We start from the raw sequence: 14,089 nt of genomic DNA on the forward strand, positions 1-14,089 counted from the left end.
TGTAAATTGAATTAAATGTGGAAAGGGGATTTAATCAAATAAATTGAATGTATTTATTTAACATAAGAAAGGGGAATTAATCAAATGATGAATTTGATTAATGGGTGGATAGAAGAAAAGGGGATATTAATTAAACCTTAATTTAATTTATAGGTGGATAAATGATAATTAAATAAATAAAATTCATTTAATTAAGTGTGCATATTTAGGTGTCTACAATATCAAATTTAGATTGTGGATGATTTTTCTAATACAATTAAATTATTAATTCACTAGGTTGTAAGGAGAATTGCGGTCTTTATGTAATTGTTTGGTTTTATCTTAACAATTTGTCGGTGCAAAATAGTCTCATTTATCATTTTTTTACAGCAAATTCATAAAAAACAAAAAAATAAATAGAAGTGCTTGAATCATTTAGGTATACCTACAAGTACTCCATAATAAACGGTTGATGACAACATCTAACAAACCTTTCCATTAATTAAAAATTGACAATTCCATGAAAAGTGGGTATTTTTTTTTATCTTCCATTAAACCTATTCACCTAAAGGTTGACAAATAGAATAGATGCTTTAAGATTTGTTGACTTCTAAGTGTAATTCCTTCTCCTCCAATTGCAATGCTTTTGGATCATTTTCAAGTTTAGTTATTTTACTCAAAATCATTGTTTGATGGACTCCAATTCTATACTAAATGAAAATCAATCTTCAACATATGGATAGACATAACATTCAAGATTGCTACAATGACTCATACCAAGACTCATTACCTTATGTTATATCAAAACATATACATGATTAATAATTATTTTTTTTATTTTATTTTTATGTTGTATCATTTTTTCATAAAATACTATCAAATTTATAAGACATTATATATAAATTATAATCCAAATAAATAAAATACTCCACCTCTTAACATTTTACTGCAAATATATTAATTAATTATCACGTAATCTTCGCACCTCACATATCCTTCTAATACATCTGTCAGTTTATACATTTATGAGAATTGACATTGAACGGAAAAAAAAGCAATAATTTCATTTTCCCTTACCAGTTGCCCTACCAAAGGTGGCAACAGAAAATGAAATCATCGACTATGCTTGGATATTAAGAAAACACGTTTGGATGGCATTAATACGCTCTGACAAGCCGATCTGTATGCTGAAAGTGTACACAATTTAATCTAGAAGCATCAAGAGAAAGGAAAGGAATGTTGGAATGTTGTAGGCAATATTATGAAATCAATTTCGCCTCGCAGGATCTTCGAAACATAAATTTAAACAGACCGGCAGCAACTAATAAAAGTATTTCTACGTCCTTCGAAACTGTGTCCATAGCATGAAAATGGAGACTGCTGAGTTTATCAGGGGTAAAACCATTCTCCTCGTTGGCGCGACGGGCTTTCTGGGCAAAGGTTTGTGTACAACGGGGTTTCCTGTATCGACTACTATACTAATCTTTTAACGTTATTGTATTACTACTCATTTATTGTGCACTCACGCAATTCAACTGGAATGAAATTTACAGTTTTTCTAGAGAAAATCCTGCGAGTGCAACCAGATGTGAGATGTATTTTTACACTCATAAGGTCTACAAATGTGGAGTCCGCTCAAGCCAAACTCCAAAGCCAGGTAATATATTATAGCACAGGTTGATTGATAAACTCAACCTATATAGACGGGTAATTGTTTGGCGTGAGATGTTGTTTCTCTGTAGGTTATATCAAAACAGTTGTTTGGGCTTCTTCAAGGGCGTTACAAGGAAAGCTATGAAGAATTCATGGCAAGAAAGATTGTTCCTGTTGTTGGAGACGTGGCACTTGACGATCTCGGTATCGAGGAAAGTTTAAGGGACGAACTCTGTGCAATAATCGATATTGTTGTCAATTCTGCTGCCACCACGGACTTTAATGAGAGGTCAGATATATATTTGTATATAATTGCATGGATAATTGATGTCAATTCTGTGGTAAACACTATAATCATTTTCTATTGAAATTTGCATTTTAAATTACAGGTACGATATTGCCATGAAAGTGAATGCATTGGGATGTAAGAATGTTACCAACTTTTGTAAACGTTGCTGCAACCTTCAACTTCTGTGCCACATTTCTACAGGTGATTGGAATGTCCTGCATTAAGCACTGATTCTACTTCAGTTATCCGTTTATGTGATCAATATATATTAATATACTTATACGATGCGATCTTATCTTCAATGGTTACTTAATTCTCTTTTTGGTTGATCTCTACGTATGTCAGCTTATGTCAATGTTGGCAGCGTGGGCATGGTGAGAGAAGAAGTCGTAAGGATGGGAGAAAGGGTTTCGTACAGCGGTGGAGAAATATCAGTCCCTGAGATAGAGTCCGAATGCAATTTAATAGACAAGACCATGGAAGAGTTCAAGATTGTTTTAGGTGAAGCATGGTCATACGAAAAGGAGTCCAAATATATGAAGGAATTTGGGGCACAAAGGTAAATGAATTTTGCTTGTATTTCAAGGATCTACATGGCTTGCAGTTCTTAATGAAAAAGAGATTCGACTTACCAGTGTAAATGTGAACAGGGCGATGAACTTTGGTTGGCCAAATGCATATGTTTTCACAAAAGCAGTTGGAGAGTTGATGGTGGATTATTTGAGGGAAGATATACCAACTGTTATCATTCGTCCAATAATAATCGAGTGTAGCCTAAAAGAGCCATTTCCGGGATGGATCGAAGGTAACAGGTACAAAAATTTGGCCAAAAGTAAACAGCTATATGTTCTAGATAGAAATCCATTGTTTCCTTTTGCCATTTGAAATGCATTAGAAGATTTAAATTTTATTTCTATGACTACTATGAATCTAGATACAATATGCAATTATTAAAACTAGCAATTGCACCTTGGTGTGCAATGGGTATGCTGAAGAGGATTAGAGGGTTAATTAGGACAACTTCTGGTCTATTAGTTGCATTCATTTGTGTACTACATGAGATCAATAAGCAAACCCTTTAGAAAATGATTTTGCTTGTGCAATAAAGGGGTCAATGGAGAAGTCCACTTACAATTATCATTTAAAAAATCTTTGAAGGAGAGGGATACGGAGAGGAGAGAACTAAAGAGAGAGAGAGGAGAGGGAAAGATAGATATGGAAGAGGTAAATATACTATGAGTGAGGGAAAGAATGATAGAGAGAGGGAGATATATAGGAGTGGAGAGAGATGGGTAGATAAGAAGATAGAGATAGAGGGATACATTGAAGAAAAAATATGGAGAGATAGAGATAGAAAGGCTGAGAGATATAGGAGAGAGAAATAGGAAGAAGGACAAGGATGGATGGATAGAGATGGGGAGACATTTTTAGAGATAGATGGGAAATAAGACATTAGGGTTAAGATGAAGATAGAGGGACATAGGAAGTAGGCTAGAAATAGATAGAGAGGTACATATATGAGCAAGATAGATAAAGATAGGGAGATATCAAGGGGGAGATAAGGAGAAAGAGTGAGAGATACAAAGGGAGAGGGAGAGATGAAGAGAGGTAAGATATAAGTATTTATAAGAAGATGTTGAGAGAGATAGTGGGGGGATAGAGACAAAGAGTAGAGATAGACAAATAGAGATGGAGCAAGGGATAGAAAGGGAGAGAGAGATAGATCAATTGAGGGAGATAAAGAGAAGGATAGAGAAAGAGGGAAAGATAGAGATATATGGGAAGAGAAAGAGATAGATGGAGGTATATGGGAAAATAAAGAGATATATGGAGGTATATGAGAAGAGAAATGGAGAAAGGGGCAAAGATAAATAGATAAATAGGGGGATATGGATGGAGCAAGGGAGGGAGAGATGAGGAGAGAAGAGAATGGAAATATAGAGGAGAGGGAAGCGAGAGAGAGATGGGTAGAAGCGAAGAGGGAAGAAAGAGGGGGAAGATATATCCTAATATATAGAGATGGAGAGGGAGACAGGGTAAGATATAGATAGAGGGATATATAGAGAGACAAAGAGATAAATACTAGGAAAGATAGAGGGGTGAGAGATATATTTATATATAAAGAGGGAGAGATAGAAGGAGAGAAAAAGAGGGAGAAGGTTAAATAAATATAGAAAGATGGAGTCAATGAGAGGAGGAGATGAAGAGACATGAATATAAAGATATATGAAGTAATACATATAGAGGTAAAGAGAGGGATATACATAGATAGAGAGAGAGGAGGTCTGAGAGACAATATAAATTAATTTTTACTATATTAAAAATATATTATATACTAATTATATTTATTAATATGTAATATATTCTATAATAAGTATAGAATATAATATCAATTATTAAATATAACTATAATATTGTTAATAGAAGCCCTATTATATTTAAAGGTGACCAATGATAAAACTCAAGTAAAAAATCATCATGAAAAACCCAATTATCTCAAGTGAAATTATTTTGAATCAATCAAAATATAAAACTTATAATATATTTTAGAAATAAATATTATAATTTACGCTATATAATATTATATATAATAATACAATTCAATTTGCAATATATAAAATGTATATTATTTATTAATTATGTGTTTTTATACAATATAAATAAAAAATATAATTTATATTAAATAAAATATTATATAAATAATTAATATAATTATATCAATATAATTTAATTTGTAATTAGTTTTAAACTTTTTTTTTTAAAACCATATAAAAATCATTTAACTACATTATCACAATTTTATAAAATTAGTCTTATGTAACTAATTTTTGTATATATATTTTAAAGTGAAAATATACCCTAATAAAGTACATATATTTTGAAGTGAAAATAGACCTTAATAAAGGAAGAATAAGTAACAGTGAACATTAAATTAGAATTAGATTATTAAAATAGCCTAGCAGACGTGGATTTGAGTTGTTCATATCCAACATGCTGCAAATAATATGTTTAATTCGTTATTTTTTGGTCTTGGTTGACCACATAACTATGCTTGACCCTCTCACCCAATCAGAGATCAAGATAAATATACAATGGGTATAGTGAAATCTAAATCTGAATCTAGTGTGTTGTATCCACCCTACTCTAGCGCCAAAATACTATAGCCATGGTTAAATTTTGAATGTAGAGCAGGTTTTAGGTTTGCGCCGCCGCCCTCAATCTCCCTTCCTTTCCATAGTAAAATCATGCGACAGTGCAACACAAAATATGAAAGAATAATGAATTAACCCCCATTTCACTCACCCATCAAATAGTACAAGAGACCTATTTTATTCTAATCAATACTCATGGCTATAAGCCTTTGTAATTATCGAAGACCATACTATTTCCTGACCCTATGCAAGTGGGGTGTTTCGATCAATGCAATCCTGAGGTAAAACATATGACATAGAAATCATAGAGAGATCTACCACATAAAGCAAGTGGTAAGAAAAAATCTTTTTTTTAACATTATTAACATTAATGGGCGCTTAAACCTCAGCGGTGACATCAAATACGGTTGTCATGTCAGTACCATACAATTGTCATGTGTTAGCGAACTTCAAACGCCAACGATCTTTGAGTGCTTGAATAATATCAATATGGTTGTCATGTCACCATTTCCTGTGAAAGTTTTCGAGGAAAGCGCTACCAAAATGTTAAGAAAATCGATCAACGGTGGCAGACGTTTGAATCGTCTTGCATGCCTCTACGTAAATTATATTAGATTATGAAAATAGCCTAGCAGACGTGGATTTGAGTTGTTCCTATCCAACATGTTGCAAATAATACGTTTAATTCGTTATTTTTTGGTCTTGGTTCACTGCATAACTATGCTTGACCCTCTCACCCAATCAGAGATCAAGATAAATATACAATGGGTATAGTGAAATCTAAATCTGAATCTAGTGTGTTGCATCCACCCTACTCTAGTGCCAAAATACTATAGCCATGGTTAAATTTTGAATGTAGATCAGGTTTTAGGTTTGAGCTGCCGCCCTCAATCTCCCTTCCTTTTCATAGTAAAATAATGCGATAGTGTAACACAAAATATGAAAGAATAACAAATTAACCCCCATTTCACTCACCCATCAAATAGTACAAGAGACCTATTTTGTTCTAATCAATACTCATGGCTATAAGCCTTTGTAATTATTGAAGACCATACTATTTCCTGACCCTATGCAAGTGGGGTGTTTCGATCAATGCAATCCCGAGGTAAAACATATGACATAGAAATCATAGAGAGATCTACCACCTAAAGCAAGTGCTAAGAAAAAATCTTTTTTTTAACATTATTAACATTAATGGGCGCTTAAACCTCAGCGGTGACGTACTTGAAATACGGTTGTCATGTCAGTACCATACGGTTGTCATGTTAGCGAACTGTCAAACGCCAATGATCTTTGAGTGCTTGAATAATATCAATACGGTTGTCATGTCACCATTTCCCGTGAAAGTTTCCAAGGAAAGCACTACCAAAATTTTACAAAAATCGATCAACGGTGACAGACGTTTGAATCATCTTGCATGCCTCTATGTAAATGTAAACCATTGCTTTGTAAAAGTTAGCCGGTGCATTCCATAGTAAGAAACGCCTTCGGTGTAAAAATGATTTTTCAAAGTCATACAATTTTTCTTAAAATCTAATAAAAGGTTATTGCTTACTTAATAAGTATATTCTAATGGAAAGATGAAAGATAAATTAATTCTAGTTACAAATGTGCTTGTCCACATTTTATGGCCACCTTTAAGCAACCCACACTAAGCTACTTTGACTGCTTATGTGTGGGCCCGTTTCTATGGCCAGCGCCCCTTCCCATTCCTTTTAAAACTGTACCAGTCATGTATGGTCCATTTCTGTCACCAGCGTCCATTCAAATTGTACTCATTGTTTCTGTCATGACTCACTATAGGCCATTGTCTATGCAACACCAGACTTACCATTTGATCGTGTTTTTTAAATAATAAAAAATTAAAATATAACAACAACCAAAAAAAAAACATAATCAATGATAAATTCTAGATGTTGAATAGACGTTGCCCTTTAAACAATACCCCATAGCCTAGGCCTTAGACTTTACAAATGCTCCATAGCCTAGGCCTTAGATATTGCAACTGCGAATTCCTTGGTAATTCCTCCAGTCCATATACCGTGTACTCCCCTTCACTTCCTGTCAGCGTTACACGGCGGCATGTCGGCCAAAAATTTAGATGCATTCTTCCCTCGGCAGTTTCTCTTCGTTTTTTTCTCTTTGTCCCGCCAGCATGTTGGCTAGGCCCATGAGGAGTCCCACAAGGCAAGTCATGGGCCTCGCCAACATGCTGGCGGGACAACGGGCAAAAAAAACTTTATTTATAATTTAATATTTTTTTATATATTTTATTTAATAAGTTTTTAATTATATTATTAATATTTTTTATTTATTTAATAATTATTATTTTTATTTATTCTATTTAATATTTAATATTTATTATTTATTTAATAAGTTTTTAATTATATAATTTAAATATATATTTTTTTAATTTTTTCTATTATATATATATCTTATATTATTTTTTAAATATATTTTCTTTGTTTTTTAATGAATTTTATTTATATTATTTTTTGAATTTTTTAATAATTTTAAATTTTATATGGATAAAAGCACAATGTCGTGTCACACTTTTATAAAGGCATCGGTCAACAGAACTAAAACTATTTAACTTCGATCGTAGGAAAAGTGAAATTTCTAAATTGAATTTTGAAATGATGTAAACTGATCAAATGTAGAAATATTAATGAAATTTATTTCTGTTATTTTTCAATTTTTTAAGGAAAAAAGTGATATTTTTTTTAGAATTTCAAATATAGATTTTTCATTGCTGAAAAATGATGAAAATCAGGGGTTCTAGTCGGCGTCACAAAATAAAATGAAAATGGACTTATTTTTTTCTTATTTATTTTTCCAAGTAGAGAACATGTATATGGAGTGTTAAAAAAAATTAAAATTTTTGATGTATCTTTTTCTCTTTTTAATATTTTGAAGTCCAACATAGCTAAATTTGACAGTTTTTGGTCAGTGCCACTTCTTTTGTCTAGTGAAAAATATTTTTAAATTTAATTTCATATTTATTTTTTAATTTCTAATCAACTTCTTTTTTTACTTTAAAAAGCTACTCGCAATGTTTAATTAATCAAAAAATATTCAAAATTATCAAAATAGTAAAAAAGTTATATGACAGGAATCGTGACTTCGAGATCTAGAAAAGTGTATTTTTTTATTTTTTATTTTAAAGTTCAAATTGATGAAAAATTAGCTAAAAGTTGAATTTGGCAAAAATGCACAAAAAGTGGCCTTTTTAGTGCCACATGGCAGGGCACCTCGGCTTGTTCGACCGAACACTTGGGCACCAAACCTTGGCCCCCACCCGACCAGGGGACAAAATGATTTTTTTTTGTCTTTTTTTTTTTGTTTTATTTGCAAAGTCAACGGCTGGGTTATCAGGTTGAATTTGACGACCATTTGGACGTATTGGTGACGATTTTTACAAGGTATTTTTTATTCAATTAAAAAAAAATTGATGTTAAATTTAATTTATTAACATTTTAATATTTAAATTATGTGTACAATTTGAGTTTTTATGCATTTTTCGTTTAAATACTATTTGAAATTTTGTCTACATGACTATTTGTTTTTCCTTTTTAGTTTAATTAGACTCACATATTTATTCCATTTTGGGTTTGATTAGCTTTCTTGAAGTGTTTTATGCCTTTGGAATGCTTTGTGTTTAGATAGAACCCTAAAGATGATAACAAAAGTATTTGAACTCCCCTCGTCTTCCATTGGTCATTGGGTGTAAAAGAAATTGTTATCATCTTCCTTTTAGGTAGAAGGGCCTACCCTTCCAAGAAGCCCATAAGGTCGGTGAGAGGGGAACGACCCAATCAGTACTTTCTTCTACCCGCTATATAAATTAATATGTTAGGTGAAAGCCACAATGCCTTGGTGACATGTATCTACACCGACGGTACTCCCTAGTATCTTCACTATGTGTATGCACTTGTCTGGAGAATGGGGAGTGGGTTCTTGAATGAGCTGCCACTGCATGGGTAGACACCAAGTTCTAGAGAAGTTCCCCCACTACACACCTTAGAGTAGTGGCCCACCCTTTTTTTGTCTAAACATCGTGATAGCTTCAGTGCAAGAGGATAGATGGTTTCCCCCTAAGACACTCACCATAAGCCTCCTATGGGATGAAACAAAAATCCTTGGATTAGCATAAGATACTTGTATCTTTCCAAGAAGAGGGTGATAGGGTCATCCTTCCAGTCCTGAAGGCCCCTAGCTGCCCACTCGTGAAAAAGGCAAAATTAGTGAATACACCCCTCAAAGTGTCCCTACACTTGAGCTGACGGAGATTCCAGGTTGTGGGCTGAAGTTACTGCCATTAGAACATTGACCTTAGGATAAGAAAGTGACTGATGTGTTTCCGATTGTGTTTAAAGACCTGTGGAAATTGAGTTGAATTTGGCCTATGAACATACACATTGGTCACGTTAGTTTTTATATTATCACTAGTTGCAATGATCTTTGTGTCTTCTTCTTTGCGATGTTTGAAATGGCTTAGTATGTGTGTGTATATGTATGTGTGCATGTATGGGTATGTGTATGTGTATGTGTATGTGTATGTGTATGTGTATGTGTATGTGTATGTACATGTATGGTTATGTGTATGGATGTGTATGTATGTATATGTGCACATGTGTGTGTATGGGTGTGTGTATGTGTATTTGTATGTATATGTGTATGTGTATGTGTATGTGCATGTGTATGTGTATGTGCATGTGTATGTGTATGTGTGTGCATGTGTGTATGTGTGTATGTATGTGTGTATGTGTGTATATATGTATATATGTGTATGTGTGTGTATTTGTGTATGTGTGTATGTGTGTGTGTATATATGTGTATGTATTATGTATGTGTGTATGTGTATGTGTATGTGTATGTATGTGTGTGTATCTGTGTATATGTACATGTGTGTGTATGTGTGTGTGTGTGTGCATGTATGTGTGTATGTATGTGTTGGTTAACAGATTTGTCCTGTCTTAATTTTATGATGACTGGCTCATGTTACCCTTATTTTTTGAAAGACAAATTAAACCAACCGTTGGGTAAATTAATGAATAATTCACCCTCTGCATAAGGGTGTAGCTTCCCGTATGATATTCAATGATTTTTTTAAAAAAACATACACAAATTCTAACTTCACTTTTAACCAAAAAGCGAGTAAAGGCATTCACATTCATAAGTCAACACCACATGAATAGTACGAAGATAAATATTACGTATGTAAACTCACAGACTTACAACCAAAATAGCTTCACTTCTCAGAAAATTCCTCTTAACATGGATCTGATCGAGTCTCCCTCATGTCTCACAGGACAAGGGGGATCAGAACATCAATGCAAAATTACCAATAGACCTACTTATTAAATTCATTCACAAACTTATGAAAGTGGAATTACCAAAGAAGCAACAGATGCTGCATAAACAAATATATCCCAACAGAGATTTTCTATTCACATTCAAACACACGATTTGAAAGCTGTGGAAAAAGTATCATTTTATTCACTGATAAAATGTCTTCCTTGAAAATTCAACACATTCAAAAGAAAATAAAGTCTGCTAATCTATCACCACCAAAATTTCTCAGACCTTATCAAAGTCAAGTAAATTAGTTTTTATAGTCACAACCTAGCAAATAGTTCATACGGGAAACACGGAAAACAAACAATTTCTGCCTCGCGAATGCAGAGAAACCAGTGTTTAAAGAAAAAAATAAAACTGCTTTCACAACTAACAATTGAAAAGAGACATCACGTCATAGAACATTCCTAAGCAGTTTTGATAACTGCTTTCTTCTTCCAATCTGCGTAAGCAATGACAAAGTGTTGAATGATTGCGCTATGTGGTAGCCCCACGTGTGTCATTCTTTGCTTCCATACTTCCTTCTCGCGGTGTATTTGCGCTACTTTATCTAAATGCTCATCTAGGTTCTGAATGTATAAGAAAAGAAGGGATTTTGTTTTAGACATGAGGCTCGTGTCATTTGAAACCAAGCCCTTGGCTTCTTTGATGTGGTTGATTTTCTCTTCTAACGACCTTGTTATGACCTCAACTATATCTAGAGTTTTTCCATCATCTTTTAAACACTTCAAACCAACATAATGAAGCTCATTGTGCATGGAAGATACCAGTTTTGCAAGTTGATTCACTAATTTGGTAGACTCTTCATGTGCCTGTCTCACCAACAAATTTCTCCATTCTACGTTTCATTGGCATACGTACAGAATATTGTCATCTAAGGCAGGAACTGGCTTCTCTGACAAGAACTTCATTACACCATATTTTTGGACTTCTCTCATCTGAGCTGCCCTTTTCACCCACTCAGCTTCTTCATTCTTCCATTTTACAATTTCATTCTCTAGTTCCTTTGTTACCATGTTTGCATCATCATGAACCTTACTCAAATCCACAAAATATTTCCCTCCTGCTTTTTGAATTTCATCCAGCCAATCCATAACAACATTTGTCATTAATCTGCATTTTTTAATTTTCTCAATTGTTTTTTGATTGGCAGGGGACTTAAGGTCAAAAGATGTAGGAGTCTGAGAAATGGGCTGCGGATTAGGATTATTGATGGCCTCAATGTATTCTACCATGCTCCTCATTATCTCTTTCATTTCAGACTTATCTTTTTCATCCTTCCCGGATCTTTTCAACATCTTCTTGGTTGAAACTTCCAAATATAATGCATTTGTTGAGTTCTTGCCCCTCAGTTCACTTTTTCCACCGTGAAATCTTTACTTGTTGGATCGGCCATAGTTTCATTAGTTTTTGGGCTGGCAATCTCTGTGGTCCAATTACCTGTATCTTCATCAAAATGAATTTTTGATACAGTCTTTAACCTTTTGGCTTTGGAAACCTTTCCTAGACATTTATTGGCCATATCCTCGATTGGGATAGATACTTGAACAACGTCCTTTTCTTACTAGCTAACGCATTCTTCAACCATGTTGTCCCTAGGGTTGTGAGAGATTTGTCTGAACCAATCTCTTCCTCCTTTTGATCCCTCACTACTAAGGTAGTGACCACATTCAGGGCTTCACCTACCTGTTGATTATCACCCTCATCATCTAAATCCTGTCCTCCCAGATTTTGATTTGAAGAAGAAATATCCATCTCGGGTGCGGTCTCAAGGTCAATTATTGTATCAGTAGGGGAAGATTTTCTTCTACTCTTAGTTATAGAACAAGTGATTCTACCCGTTGTTAAATATTCTTTGCTTTGTACCCTTTCTATTACCCACTCACCCCTCTCCTTTTTCCTAGAAGGAACTAAACAAGATGGAACAAGGGGATTTAGTGGGAGAGGTTGAACTTTTTGTTGAACTTTTGCTCAATCTTCGTTCTCTAAGCCACTTTTCTATTCTTTGGATAACCGAGAACGTGCTGGTTCAAATATGCTCCTCTTCATTCTTTCCCCAATCTATTTCTGAAATTATCACCTTCTGCCTATCGTCAACAAACTAGGAATCAAGCAAATCACTTTCATCATCAACAATATTTGCAGTATTCATCTTCAAGCCAAAAAATTCCTAATCTGTTGTACTAAGAGTCTTAAGTGATCTCTTCTTCTAATATCATATTCATCCATGCAATCCGCCCAAAAGTCTTCTAGGTTTGGTATATGTTGAAAATCCTTCCTAAATGTAAGGTGAGCCGCTGCAAACCCCTTAGCATCAAAATCAATTCTGGGAGTATACAACTAAAAGTTGAGTTTATTGAACTCCAATTCTAAATTCAGGGCATCCGAGACATTATTACAAGTGTAATAAGTCAACTCAATGGGGAAAGAAACTACTGTTTGGTGCTTCACCCTATATTTCTTGTCTATATGAGAACATTATCTCCATACTTCAATTAAAACTTGTCTATCAAAGACATATATTGGCAACTTATATGGTTCACCTTCAAAACCGCCAACCCTCAAATAAGTGAATCTAGAGAACTAAATATAGAAGCTCTCATATGTGCTTACAAAATGCATGGCTTCCTCAATCAATCTTGTATGGATATCCCCTTTCAAATCAAACACTAGTTTCCCAAGGAAAACATCATGGAGCTTGTGATAATTCTCAGTGGCTCTGTTCTGTTGCAAATGCGGGTGATAGTCATATATCCTCATGTCATTTCGCCAATTTTCATGATATAAGCCAACCCATTAGCGAGTGTAAGCTAAACAATATATGAGGTAAGATGACATATAGAAATTTTTGTTACCAAAACAACTTAAACCCTCATGCATCCTTTCAGCAATTAACTCCACCCAATCTATGTATCTCTCATCATCTGAAATAACCTGAACAAAGAAGTACATCCAATCTTCCCAAAAGAAGGCCACCTAATTCCCTCTAATCCTATGAAGCAAGATGACAATATCTCGCACCTATCTAATCAAATGTTCCCTGGTTAATGGTCTAGGTAAATGAGAGCCACCCCTCTGATACTTCAATAACTCATTCTGGGCAATAACACTTCGATACATTGTCTTATTTCGGAGAAGAGCCCCCATGACTTAGACATTGTCGAGACTTCATATCATTCTTTCTCAAGAATCTTCATGACTGCAATAATGGTTTCCTGATTCACTTTCAGCAGAACTTCACCATTTGAGTTTTTGACGCTCCTCTGAACAGGGTCATAGTAGTTCATTAATTCTTGGATTAATTTTGGACAAGGGATGGCTGGTGGAAAAGTTGTCGCTTCTATTGACCCACTATCAATTATTTTTTGTATGAGAAGGGAATTTGTAAAATCCCGCACTCTCTCATGAAATTCCTCTAAATCTATTGATGACAGAAAAGTATCACCTAAATCTGGGTGTGAACAAACTAGCCATGAGCTTTGGTCAATTTTGGGAAATGGCGATCTCATCTTGGGTTTCTACACTGGACTTAGAGGTTAAAAAAAAACTTTGCAAGAAAACAAATTAACAGAGCTCCAGAATACATGGAATGACGAGGATGAGGGAAAAAGAAAAAACTCACCTTGAGAGAGGATTTTGGACTGCATAAACATAGGAC

General features: G+C 34.2%; 1 protein-coding gene across 1 annotated transcript in view; it reads left to right on the forward strand.

Moving 5' to 3' along the window:
- Positions 1-1,173: 1,173 nt before the first annotated feature.
- The window catches only part of LOC131057410 (fatty acyl-CoA reductase 3), a 101,319-nt gene continuing 88,403 nt past the window's right edge, over positions 1,174-14,089 (forward strand). The window contains exons 1-6 of the mRNA XM_057991588.2: positions 1,174-1,419; positions 1,533-1,636; positions 1,722-1,921; positions 2,022-2,122; positions 2,267-2,480; positions 2,572-2,733. Of these exons, the coding sequence (XP_057847571.2) occupies positions 1,344-1,419; positions 1,533-1,636; positions 1,722-1,921; positions 2,022-2,122; positions 2,267-2,480; positions 2,572-2,733 (857 nt within the window). The 5' untranslated portion in view covers positions 1,174-1,343. The remainder of the gene's footprint in view (positions 1,420-1,532; positions 1,637-1,721; positions 1,922-2,021; positions 2,123-2,266; positions 2,481-2,571; positions 2,734-14,089) is intronic.

The sequence above is a fragment of the Cryptomeria japonica genome, chromosome 7 (assembly GCF_030272615.1).
Source record: "Cryptomeria japonica chromosome 7, Sugi_1.0, whole genome shotgun sequence".
In the NCBI taxonomy this organism is placed as follows: Eukaryota; Viridiplantae; Streptophyta; class Pinopsida; order Cupressales; family Cupressaceae; genus Cryptomeria; species Cryptomeria japonica.